At 37.9% G+C, this 13,484-nt stretch overlaps 1 protein-coding gene across 7 annotated transcripts in view; it reads left to right on the top strand.

Moving 5' to 3' along the window:
- The window catches only part of PTPRK (protein tyrosine phosphatase receptor type K), a 392,958-nt gene that overhangs the window by 223,068 nt on the left and 156,406 nt on the right, over window positions 1-13,484 (top strand). For all 7 annotated transcript variants that reach the window (XM_048937155.1, XM_048937158.1, XM_048937157.1 and 4 more), the window contains exon 7: window positions 8,943-9,236. In XM_048937155.1, the coding sequence (XP_048793112.1) occupies window positions 8,943-9,236 (294 nt within the window). The remainder of the gene's footprint in view (window positions 1-8,942; window positions 9,237-13,484) is intronic.

Here is a 13,484-nt window from a genome sequence, read left to right as displayed (position 1 = left end):
TTTTGAAGAAGTTCTTCAATTTTGTTCTTAACCTCCTGGTTCTTGTCAATAAAGTAGATAAAATATTTCTTTCCAACAATAATCACAATGCTGAGATCTCAAGGGAATTAGTGATACTTGTGGATATCTGATCAGAGTTTTGCTATAGCTGATTCGTATACAGAGTGAATTATTTATTTACTTATTTTAGATTTGAATGTCTTCTCTTTGCAGGCATTACTTTTTCTTTTCTTACATGTATTCATTTTTCTTGCAGTGTACTTTATGAATATCTTCAGTGCAATGCAGTCTTTTTAACAAAATATGTGATACTGTTCTAATTGATTCCTAGGGTATCACAGCCTACTGTCCTTTGATAAATAGGCATGTGTTCTGTTCAAAAGTTGTGTAGAGAGATGACATGCTCCAGTTTCTAGAAGGACTTTTTTATGTGTAAGCTGAGCATGACTTAACCTTGTTTACAGTTTCTGCTGACAGTGCTAAAGCTGCAACTGTTCCCTTTATTTAAAGGAGGATAATAAAATGAATGCAGTGGTGTTTCAAATCAAGGTGAATAAAATGGCACAGTGATGCATGGGATATGAAATCACTATGCAGAAGTTAGCAGTTTTCACTGTTGAAATAATTCTTGTTTCAGCACTTTAGGTGGTCAGTAACTGCTGCATTAAATACATTTCAGCCATATGAAGTTGCAGACTTTGTGGTACTTAATACATAAACATGATATATTAGGCAGGTGCTCAAAGATAAATCAGCAGTTTGAGGCAAACACATGACGTAGTATCCCCATTTACAGACTCAAAATCAGAAATGATGTTGCAGTGAAATATGTCAATATCCTCACTAACCCAGAGCTTGCTGCTCAGTTTTCTGTTTCTGGTTGTTTCTTTCTCACTGATTGTCTGTGTAACAGCCAAAACCTTACGGCGTTACAGATATTTATTTTGAATGCTTGTTTAGATGGATTCTTCTACTCCAAGTAATAAAATACAATTAAAATGGTTGTACAAGACTCTCATAGGTGAGTTGGATAAATCACTTGGTATGCCTTGTCACTAAGCTATTGCTTAGAATGAGTTCTTTTGTTCCTGGCAAATAACTTTTAATTAAATACCAACTTTCTTTAGATATTGTGTATCAACCTTGGGGCAAGCAACAGGTGTTACTGGACAGTTGTGATAAATTGTGTTTTAAAGTTACATAGGGAATATTTCTAGAGTCATAGAGATTGCATCTATGTAAGTATCATTTAGAAAAAAAAAAAAAAAAAAACCTGAAAAAAGGCCTTTCTTGCAGAATCATAAACTGTTTTGAATGTCTTCACGTAGTTAGCAGCACTTACAGTCACAGGATAGTGTTCAGTGCTAGGTTAGATGGGGCCCCGGGCAATCTTACCTAGTACTTGATCTAGCAGCTGGTAACCCTGCCTATGGCAGGGGATTGAAGCTTGATGATCCTTGAGGTCCCTTCCAACCCAAGCCATTCTATGGTTCTATGTTCAAGACAGCAGCGAAGTTTGAATGAGCTTTTGATTATTCTTCAGAAAAATGTAAAGGGGGACGTGGATGTTTGGGATACTTCTCTCTAAAAATCTAGACATTTCTTCATAATCTTACTGTATTGCTATTGTTGCAGTATGTTAAAGCCCCTTATCTGCCATCAAGGTTTTTTTTTTTTTTCTGGCTCCTCTTCAGTGTGCTTTGGGAGAGATGTTGCTAACCTGCATAAACAGCAGAAACCCACTGGTAACTGCTTTCTTCAAGCTGTTTGCAGGACACCAAGATTCTGCAGTAGAAGCTATTTGATAAGGGAGGGAAAAAAAAGCAAAGGAAAAGAAAACAAAAAACAAAACAAAAAAAAAAAAAACAGATGATAAAATTAGCTAAACTTGATATAGAAAGAAGTTTATGACAGTTGGAAAAACAAAGAGTTGCACAGGCAAAATAACACCTGAGTGTGTTATTCTGATAGTTTGAGCTGGTTGCACCTGCAGCCTGTGCAGCGTCCTGCCTACCTCCCACTTGCAGCTGACCTCTTGCTTCTAGAGCTGCCTGGGTGCCCAGAAAGGTGAGGCAGGAACAGACTATGGCTGTGGTGGAAGCTGGTGCCACCGTAGCTGGGCGTCCTTTGGGATGAAGCAGGACCAAAGCACAGGCTGTGCAGTGGCAGGGTGTAACTGAGGCAGTGCACCTGATATACAGTTTAAGCCAGAAGCATAACTTCTGAGGGAAAGAGAGTGTGACAGCTGCCTTTCACTTCAACCCCTCCAATATCCAGGAAGAGCACTAGAGCAGCTGAAGTCTTAATTGTGCACCTGCTCAGTTATTCTGACATTTTTCAGACATGTCATATCTCAGCTCACTAGAGTACTCAGTTTTCATTAATGAGCTGTCCTCATTGTGCTGGGCAGTCTCACTGTTATGTAGGTTGTTGAGCCTTTTTATCTTCTGTGTGAGATAACAATACCAGTAAGGACCTAACTACTTACAGCTAAGTGTAAGTCCAAAATAATTTTTTCTTACATTCTGACATTTTTTAGCAGAGCTGTACTTCCTAACCATTTTGGAAAGTTGAATGAAAATATTTCTATGTCATATTAAATAAATATATGCCAAACAGAATTATTTTTATAAAAAGAAACGCAGTGTTTCTGCAGAGATTTTCCATGGTTGTTTCTTTTTTTCTCATAGCTTGCTTTGTGACTCCTTAACAAGCACATAATTTCATTCAATTGCATGTCTTTGGAGCCTTATGTATCATTATTGTCTTCTGTTTTTAATTTTAGCATGTGCTTTCCTAGAAGGCATCCAGCCTCCACTGAAAACACTTACAGACTGTAGTATTTCCTACAGTATTACCAGTTATTATTCATGGGTTGCTATTCTCACTGTTAAATTTAGGGTTTAATACCATATTTGAACAGTTACTGCTTACTGTTAAGAGGCTGTATTGTTGGTTTTTCTTTGCTGTTTTGTTTTGTTTTGTTTTTTTTTCCTGTTGGATTAACCAGCTTTTAAGATGGATAATTTTATTTCCCGGCAAACATTTGACTGCCTTAATGCTTTCTGCTAAATCATACATTTTCTCCAACATTTAAACAAATGTTCCTTCATTGCCTTCATCAGGCACTTCATTTTTCCAGTGTTATTTAAAATGTTCAAATCCTAAAACCATTCAGTACAGGAAGAGTATCAGAACAGTGTTGCCATCGCAGGGAGATGGCAGCCTGTTTCCTCACTCTCTTTGGCTGGTTCTGGATCTCCTGGTCCAGCTTTGTTGCAGCACCCAGAGCTGTTGCAGGGGATGGCTCCTGCCAGGCAGGGATCTCCACTGGGCCCATGCCCTGACTCCTTCAGGGAACCTCGGACTGACTTGGACTGTGCTCCTTGGGGTCCCAGGCCTCTTGGTGTTTGTGTACAGCGTCATGCTCTGAATATATGTAGTCAGTATAAGTAAAAAACTGAACCAGTACAGAAATAATAATTGGTGTACTTCCAAAAGTATGCATCCATATTCAACTAGCTTTGTGAGAAATTCCCCTAGAAGACGGTCAGGAGTTTGATCTAGGTGGGAGCTGAGTCACTCTGGAGTCATTTGTGGATGTATCTGCACTGTACTCCTTGGTGAGTTCATTTTAACTGTATTTCTGTAGGTTTTCTGGATTTGATTATTTGTTAATTTCTCTGAATTGTGACAAATTCTGAAAGAAATTTTGTTTCTTATGGCTTACCCACATCTTGGCAGTTTATAATTTATTAATGTGTACTGATTTTAATTTCAGGAAGGATGATGAATATTAAAAGAATAGTTTGTTCTAACAGTAAAACAGCTTTTTATGTTTATAATCCCTGTTATGTATTGGGTTAAGTGTTGATATCCATAGTCCTAAAACTGCATAGCTTTGTGTAAGGTGTCTGACAAAGAAGACTGAACATGCCATCATGAGAGCACAGGCACACTCAGCACATAGAATGATAGAATCAGTAAGGTTGGAAAAGACTTCAGAGATCATCTAGACCAACCATCCACCTACCACCAATACTGCCCACTAAATCATGTCCATTAGTACCACATCTACACTTTCCTTCATCACCTCTAGGGATGGTGACTCCACCACCTCCCTGGGCAGCCTTTCTCAGTGCCCAGCCACTCTGAGAAAAAATTCTTCCTAGTATCTATTGTGAGATCCAGCATGAGCAGGGAAAGCTTACAAGATATTCATGTGTGGAGGTGAAGGGGATGTGGAGTTGCAATAACAAAATCAGCAACATGAATTGGCTGCATGATTCTTAGCCTTCTCCTCCCTATCCCCAAAACCTGCTGCTATGAGTAAGGAAACAGGCTCCTGTGACTGAAGCATAACCTCATATAAATAAAAAACATTTCATCAAACATGCATCCAATGCCGTTTTTCTTTTTATTGTTTTTCCTAAAGTGAAACAGTCAGTAGGATTTTGCTTGGACTCCTTTTTTTTTTTTTTTTTTTTCCTGCTGTGAACTGATTATTAACAGTATATATTCTAACTCAAATACTAATGGAACTCCCTTTGATTTAAATTTAAGAGATATTTGGACTTGAAAGGCTACTCAGTAAGGCTATTGTCCCCTAGACTGGGTAAATAATATTAAACAAAGTACTATGCATATGTTACTTGTATATTGGTTAATACACTAACAACAGTAGTGATTTTTTGTGTTATTTTTTCTCTCAATAATTATATAATTACTTGCATACATTTTTTTATTAAGAATATGACACAACTGTTTAACTGTACGAGGGCTTAAAGCTGGAGTTGATGCTGCATGCTCATTCTAGTCATTGGTGCCTAAATATCACAGTACACTTAATATATAATGTCATACATACTGATGTGAGCATAATGTACTGCTAGTAGCTCAGCAGAATGGGAACTTCATACTGATGAAATGTCAGTCTTAATTCTTGATTAACTTCGCTGTGGGCATTTCATGTCAAAACTAGAACTGTCCAAATACTGCAAAACGCTGTGCATAAAAATCCTTTCATTTCTTTCATATGTTGTAAATGCACAAGTGTTCTTTCAGTATAGTCTTTCAGAGATGTTAGGGGGCAGATATAGTGGAAGGGATTTCACCATTTTTACTCCCTTTAAGCAGTGGCTAAAAATATTGTCATAAATTAAGATTGTAGTAACACTGGTCACACTGGAAAAGGGATTCTGAAGTTGGGGTTTAGCAAAGGGAGAAATGAAACATGCTGGTTGGGGTTATTGTTAAACTATTCAGCATTTGCTTTTTAAATACATATTGAAACAGTGATTCTACTGACAACTCACCATCTTTGCTATCCTTCTCTGAACATGCTCCAGACTCTCAGTGTCTTTCTTGTAGTGAGGGGCCCCAAACTGAACACAGTACTTAAAGTATGGCCTCACCAGAGCTGAGAGGGATGATCACCTTCCTGGCTCTGCTGGCTACACTATTTCTGATAAAAGCTAGGATGCCATTGGCCTTGGCCACCTGGGCACACTGCTGGCTCATGGTTAGCCAAGTGTTGATCAACACTCTCAGGTCCATTTCTTCCACACAGTCTTCCAGCCACTTTGCCCCCAAGCCCATAGTGTTGCCTGGGGTTGTTGTGACCAGAGGACCTGGCACTTTGTTATGGCAGTCAGGATGCTGCTTCCTGTCCTATCACTTCCCATCGCTATGTGAGTTCCAACACCTGCACACAGCTGGGAAAGCTGCAGGAGTTTTCTTACCTCTGTAATACCCCATGTTTGAGGGGCTGGAGAGGCAGTGAGCCTGGTCAGGACTTCAGAGTTATGATTAGTGGGCAGTATTGATGGTAGATGGATGGTTGTACTGGGTCATCTTGGAGGTCTTTTCCAGCCTTGGTGATTCTATGATTCTATAAGTTAAGTCATCCGTGGATTAAAATATAGTTTTGGATAAGGTTGTTTAGAAACTTTAAAACTTCTCAGAGAAAGTTTATGGCCAGAAAAAGCAGAACTGCATTCAGTGGAATTTGCTTACTAGAAATTCTCTGTGCCTTACATGTCAAGATACTTCAAAATCTTCTGGAAATGACTGCAGGAGTTGTGTGGTTTTTTTTGACAGAAATGAAGAGTCTTATTCTCTGGTTTGATTGCCGTGGCCAGGGCAGAGGGAGCCCACCAGGATGCCTGAACCTGCTGCCAGGATGGGTGGCTGAAAGCCACCAAATGCATTTTTCACACGGCTGTCTGTAGCCAGCCAGCTTAGAGCAAGGCAGGGCAGACTCTGATGCAGTGGTGAGCTGTTAGTTCTCAGATTCCTATAGCGTTACCACTGATCCAAACTTTTCACTTGTTATGGCTGAAGCTAAGATTGTAGGTTGTTTGGAAACCAGACCAAAGTTCTGAGAATGTGATTTTTCTTGGGGTTCTCTCGCATGCATCTCTCTTTTTTTTTTCTTTTTCTTTCATTCCTCATATAAAAGACTTTTCATTTTTGACAGGCTGTCTTCTTAAGACACTCTGAAACTGTGTTGTATATTCCTAGATGGACCTAAATTGTTAGAGTGAAAAGCCTACAACATTGTTTGGATGTGAGGATGTGTATTGTATTTAAATCCCATGAATAGATTAGTATTGTATATATGTGATAGTTGCTATGGAAATGGTAACCAAAATGTTAATAATAGCTTTGTTCGTTCTTTTAGTTGTTAATGGTAATTTTCTAAGCCATAAAAGTTTCAGGTTGCTGTGTATTAGAAAGGAAATTATATAATTTGAAATTATAATTGGGAAACGTTTGATGGATCTGGTTATGGAATAACAAATGAGAACAATTAATAGAAAGTTAATTGGGTAACATCAGAAAAGTTTATCTACTATATTGGGATTGCATGCTTCAGTTGATACTTAGTGTACTTTTGGGATTTCTGGTTGCACCACACCTCTGGTTCTGATATATATTGTATTATGGAGAATATTAATAATGCTGCAGAACAATTACTTGTTCATTTGCTAACTGATTAAAGTTCATGCATAATTTATTGGAACAGGGAGAGACTTTATAAATAAGTCTCCTTGTCCTCAAGAGCTTAAAAACAAAATGCATATGCAAATATAAGAATACACTTTACCTCTTAACATAAAAATTTAATATGCAATGGTATATTAGTTTCATTAATATGAGGTTTTATTTGTAATAATCATGCTCTTAATCAAAATATATACTTCCAAACATAGCTTTATGTTTTAGAAGTTTGTAACTTGGAGCTGGTAGTGTTTCATGCTCATCAACATTTACGTTTTCTACTGTAATATACTCTGACCTTAGAATTCATTAGTTTGGCATTTAATGTGTTAGTTTCACAGCAAATAAACTGCCCTCATTAAGCCCAGTTGCATTTCTGAGCCTTGATGCAGTTAGGGATTTGAATTAGTTCATTTGCACTCTTCTTGCCAAAACAGAGTAAAACGTGTAAATAATTAATTGTGATACTTACTAGGGTTTTATATATCCTGAAGCTGGAATTTAGATAGCTTGGAAGATGCACCTTTCCACTCTGAGAGGATAAAAAGATCTCTGCTTGTGACCATTATAGTGTATTGAAGTTCCTTGTCTCCAAACTGAGTGGTTGGTATGCAGCTAGTCTAGAAAAGCCTGAAAGAGAGGAATCATTGTGGCAGAATGTCTGAGAAATGTGGGAAGGTCAGTCAGTTGCAGAGTTAGTAAATACACTGTCATGTCTTGAAGGGAATCTTCACTACTGGACCTAGGGAACTTGGGAGTCCCAGCTTGACTTTCACCATACAGTGAGGGTGGGATGGAAAATGAAGGCTGGGAGACATTCTGCAAGTTCTTCTCAATCATCACTCTTCACATGCTCTCTAAGTGACATTGGTAGGGTCATTCCTGGGAGGCAGAATATACGCAATACTTCCGCATGTTAACCTCTCTTGTTTGGAGAGGTGAGGGACAATGGTAGTGAGAAGGGCCAAGACCTAGGGAAAACTTTGGATCTGGGACTCTGTCTTTTTTCTAATATACTGGCCATGAGATCCCTTTACCTGCTCAGAGTTGCCATGTTGTTAGTTCTGTGTCGCTGCTGTGTGAAACCCCTGTGTGTGTTGAATTCAAGATTGTTGCCTAATTAACTGAAACAAATTAGTTAAAATAGGAGCCATCTGGATGAAGATGAACCTTCCATGTCTATCAGTGGAGTCATTTTAATAGGGAAATACACGTTGCTGGTGACTGTTTTTCTTTTTTTAAATAAATCATTCTTAGGCAATGTCCTACTTTACATATACATTTCTCAGGGTAAGGGAGATTTCACTCTCCATTTGGTTTGTTGCTATCTTTTCACATAGCAACTGTCTAAATTTGGGGGTGGAAGGTGCTTCAAATAGAGGAAAACAAAAGCCAGCGTATGTCCTATTGTTTGACTTTCTAAATTAGCAATAAGTTATCTTGGAGTAAAATAATGAAATACGTGTTTGCACTTTTGCTCAGTTCTGAACATTCTGAAAGCCTGCAGTAGGTAGTTGTATCTTTCACCATAACTGCATCTGGCAGACTTTAGATAAATCGCAGTGATAGTGATCTTTAAGAATATTCTGTGTAGAGTTAGTGTATGTATTATAACTGTTTCTTTAAGGAAAGTATGTACGTGGCTTCTGCCAATAAAAGAATAGCAGTTCTTTTTTAAAAACTCAAGTTATTGCTGTAGGAAATGATATGAATAATCTGAGACTTCTAAATGGAAAATATAACGTTGGTCAGATACCTGTGGTGCGCCACTGAAATCCTCTTCAGCTCTTCTTCGCTTGATATTGGCTTGATTTTGCTTTCAGCTTTTAAATCTTTGCAGATCAAGACCCGGAAGCTTTTCAGTGGAAGGAGACCTCCTCTTAATGTTTCATCACTGATTTTTTTTTCTTTTTTTTTTTTTTTAATTGTCTCCCATACAGAGCCTCCTCGACCAATAGCACCTCCACAGTTGCTGGGCGTTGGACCAACATATTTGCTAATTCAGCTCAATGCAAATTCAATTATTGGTGATGGACCCATTATTCTGAAAGAAGTAGAGTACCGAATGACATCTGGGACCTGGACTGAAACCCATGCTGTCAATGCCCCAACCTACAAACTCTGGCATTTGGATCCGGATACTGAATATGAGATTCGTGTCTTGCTTACCAGACCAGGTGAAGGTGGCACTGGACAGCCAGGACCACCACTCATCACCAGAACCAAGTGTGCAGGTGAGTGCTGCTCAGAAAAAATAAACAAAAAAACTCTGTTAATTGTTTTGCAGGTCGGTTAGCTTCTAATTAACTTGTAGCAGAAATTAAGGATTCTTTAGCATGGAGAGAATCCTAAACTGTCCAGGAATCCGAATTTTGTCTGAATATGAGCATGCTGCATCCACTTATTTTGGCCACTGTCTCTCTTGATGAGTGCTAATCATGGGAGGCAGGTTAGCAGGTGGGATGATAGAAAGCTAAGAAAACTTCTCTTCATGGGATTAAAAAAGACCTCATCATTTCTGGAAAGGACAGTTGACCTCTTTTTTCACCCTTCATTTGCATTGTAAATCAACTTTAATATAAAGGAACTTGCATAGAAAATTATCTATTAAACAAATAAGATTTTACAAAAAAGGTAGTGTCCTGCACTACCTTTCTTCCAAGCAGATGTGCAAGGTCTGCCAGAATCTCTAGCAGTTTCTAAAGTACACATGCAAATATCACTAGGAATGCCTTTTCTTCTCCATTTTTGACCTATTGCCACTAAAAACACATGTTGCTGTCTTGCAGTCTGCTTCTGTGTTTTTTTTCTGAGTGCCTCTGCATGGCCAGCGCCAAGAAGATTAAGCGCTGCCAACTTGTGTTATATGCTCTTCCTTGCAAAGCTACTTAGAATTATTTTAATCTCAGCTTTCATAAAAAAAAAGATAATGCCTACCTCTCATAGTTGCAGAGGAGAAAAATTAGAGGTTTGAACATCAAACTGGGAAGTAAATAAAAGGAAACTTAAATTGTGGGGTTTTTCTTCTAATCTTAAGATTTATAGGGCCTGCCTTACAGATTTTGAAAATATACACTGTAGTAGATTTAGTGAAGATGCTGATAACCATCTATTCAAAACTAAATTAAAATAGCAAGAAATAAGAGCTTCAGTGGCAGATTTCCAACTGTCATATATACATAGGCATATGTAAGATAAAATGTTTTTTTCATACGTTGGTCACAGACCTCAGATGGACAGCTATTCAAATTCTCATTTAATCACTTATGACCATTTATCTTACTTGAAGAAGAGTCAACGTCTAGATCACAAGCTAATACTTCAAGTCAACTAGGTCAGTAAGTGTGAATCCCTTGAAAATTAGACGGTCTATTTTGAAATTGGGCAGAATCTTGTCAGAAGCTGAGGCACACTGTTCATTTAACCCTAACCAATAAGCTTGCAGCTGGAGCAAGATGAAACTGAAGGCATTTTTGAATTTTTTTGATCTTATTTATAATTTAATCTCTCTTTCCTGTGAAGTGAAAAGATATTTTTGCCTATCTCAGTAAAGATGACAGTTGTTCAGATCTAAGTAAGGTTAGGCATTGATTTATGGTACTGAATTGTTTTAGACAGTCTTCTGAAACAGTAGAAATTTGAAAACATGTTCTATCTTAAAGAGTTTGAGCCAAGATGAACAAATCCCAAATGTTTGGATTCCTTTTCCCCAGCACTTGAAAAATATTTCGTTTACCCAGTGTGTGACAGACAAGAGCTTTTAAATGAGAAAGGAAAAGAAAGCAGATCATGATTTGCATGAGACTTGACATATTTTTAAAAGCAACTAAGGGGAAGCTTTATTGTGAGTCCGTAAATTAAAAACCTGCATGTAAGACACCAACATCTAGTCTGACTTGAGACAGATTTTTGACTCAGTTTTCAACTTTAATCCTCTCTGAAATGCATCACATAAAAAAAAAAAGGGGGGGGGGGGGGGGGGGGGGGAGTGGGGAAGCCACCATTAAAAAATGTGAACTTTCACAGTAACATTGTTTTAGTAACAGTAAGATTTTGCACTGTTTACCCTGAAGTAAGATGGATTTGGATTCTTCTTATTCCAGGAAAGCAAAAATGAATAACTATCACTATTAACCAGTTTCAGTTAGAAGGTGAGTCAGCAGGGAGTTGTGGAGGCTGGAGCATTGAGTCCAGCATCATGGGACAACTCACACAAGGCATCAGGTTAGACATTGGGTTACCCTGCTGCCTTCTCTCCTGGCTGGAATATGCAGGCAGGTGTTCCTTTTCCACGGTGCTCTCCCAGGACTTTTGTAGATAACTGCAAATCCAAACTGATATGAGTTTTATTTTTGAGAGTTTATTCTTAAAAGGCAAATGGTAAGAAGTCTTTTCTGAAGAGAAGATTTTTAAGAAAAGGTAAAGCTAAGAATTGTATAACACTGCAATCTCTTCTGCTCCTGATATTGTATTTCTGACTGGCAGGTGATTTACTATGCTATATTAGATGACATTCTCTGCAGCAATGTCTTCTTTCTGGAGGTTCTTCAATTATTGCTAATTCTTGTTTCTGACAAGATCACGCATTTTTCAAACAAATACTTCTTTTCGCTGTGTTCTTTGTCAGTTTTGTATTTCTACAAGTTGTGTAGCTATTCGTTCAAATTCTGAAACAAATTATAATTGATTGTCTGATCAGTGTCAAGTGAAGTAGAGAGAAATAAATGAATTTTCAACATGAAGTTTGACTGCTCTCTATACAGATTAAAAGGCACACATTAGTGAACATTGATCTGATGAGTTGTTAGTGTTCACGTTCCAAGTAGCAGTAACAGCTAACTCACTGACACTGATCAATAGGAATGGGTTAGTATTCTGCTTCTGTGTATTTAATACCTAAGTAAATATTAGTGTTATTTTTGAATGAAGATTGAAAATGATTTTCCACAGAATTCACTTAGTATTTATAATTTCTGGACATTTGGTAACAACATATTATTGATCAGTTAGCTTGTGGTTTGCTGGAGATGTATCCTACTTCTAAACAATTTAAGCAATGACTGTATGTATCCCTGTATCAGACACACACATTTATTATTAAGCATTCTCATCACTCTCCATCTTCCTCATGGCAAGAACAGTGCCTAGTGACTTAGTGACTGTTCCCAATAATACCAAACAAAATGATTTTCTAATGAAGGGATAATTCTTTCAATAGTTAAGTCTTCCAGAAGCCTGTCTATCTAACTGCAATTTCCGAAGTAATATTTCTTTATGCTGAAGTTACACGGCTGTGCTTTGCTAGATAACTTGCACGCTGTTTTGTCAGTTTGCAGTCCTATATCCACAATTAAAGATAGTGCTGAGCAATGAAATGTACAAAACAATAGAGTATCCTTAAAGGATTGAAGTGAGCTTAAAACATGTTAAACAAACCATCGTTCTCCTCCTTAAAAGCCAGGTATAGTCTTTGTTCTTCCATTTTTTTGAGCGCAGACAAAATTTGTGCTGAGCACAGCATTGTGTACCCATATGTGCTGTTTAGAAATAATCAGGAGCTGCTGATGCTGGAGTCTGCATCCTTCCAGTTGCATCTCGTGGTGTACCCAAGCTGGCAACGATGCCTGCACCTCTTGCCTGCTGGTATTCCTGTAATTATTCACTTCTTAAGCATTCTAAAACCAAAGGCATTTTCATTGCAAGTAATTCTAAGGTAGTTTTCTGTGGCTATTTTGTTTTGAGAGTGGTTGGATTTTTCATTATTTATTTGTTTGTTTGTTTGTTTGTTGAGTAGTATGTCTGGGTTGTGATTGCATACCCTGCCTTTCCTTTAGGGAGCCATAGAAAATATGTTGTAATCTAAAATTGTCCAGTTAGGCTGCTTTATCAACTGTAAGTTGTAAGTTATTCTGTTACATTTGCTACTGCTTCTGAGTAACGGCTAACGGCTCAGCTTTATGATTAACTGAGGTTTTAGTAGCAAAGGAGGTCAATAGTTCAGCCTGTCCAGAGCTTAATATATGTACACAGCAGAATAACTCACTCTTGCTCTATAGAAGTTCAGTGCAAGGCTGTGATTTTTAGTAAAATGTGAAGAATTGTAGAGCCGTTGGGGGAAAGTCCTGTTTTTATTGTGCTTTTTTTTTCTCTCCCAAATGTTTTGTTTATAATAAACTGTTACATGTATAAGTTTTAAATAATAATGGATAGACAGGAAGCTTTACACTCAAGATTACAGCTTAATCAGAGCTGCAAATGGAATAGATATTGATGCTTGTTATTATTATTATATTGTTGTTCACAACAGCTTCCAGTCACATAGCCCTGGCTATCAGTAGCAGTCAGCTCACAGACACAGGAGCACAATATATGTTTCTGAGATCCATCTGCAGGTAAATGTTGGTGAGCTGGGCTGCTCTCTGTCCCCCTGCTGCAAGTGCAAACTGCTCATCTACAAATGTGGGCAAACACTGAAAAACAAA

Source organism: Lagopus muta, chromosome 2 (genome assembly GCF_023343835.1).
Source record: "Lagopus muta isolate bLagMut1 chromosome 2, bLagMut1 primary, whole genome shotgun sequence".
In the NCBI taxonomy this organism is placed as follows: Eukaryota; Metazoa; Chordata; class Aves; order Galliformes; family Phasianidae; genus Lagopus; species Lagopus muta.
This window is presented reverse-complemented; position numbering and strand designations above follow the sequence as displayed.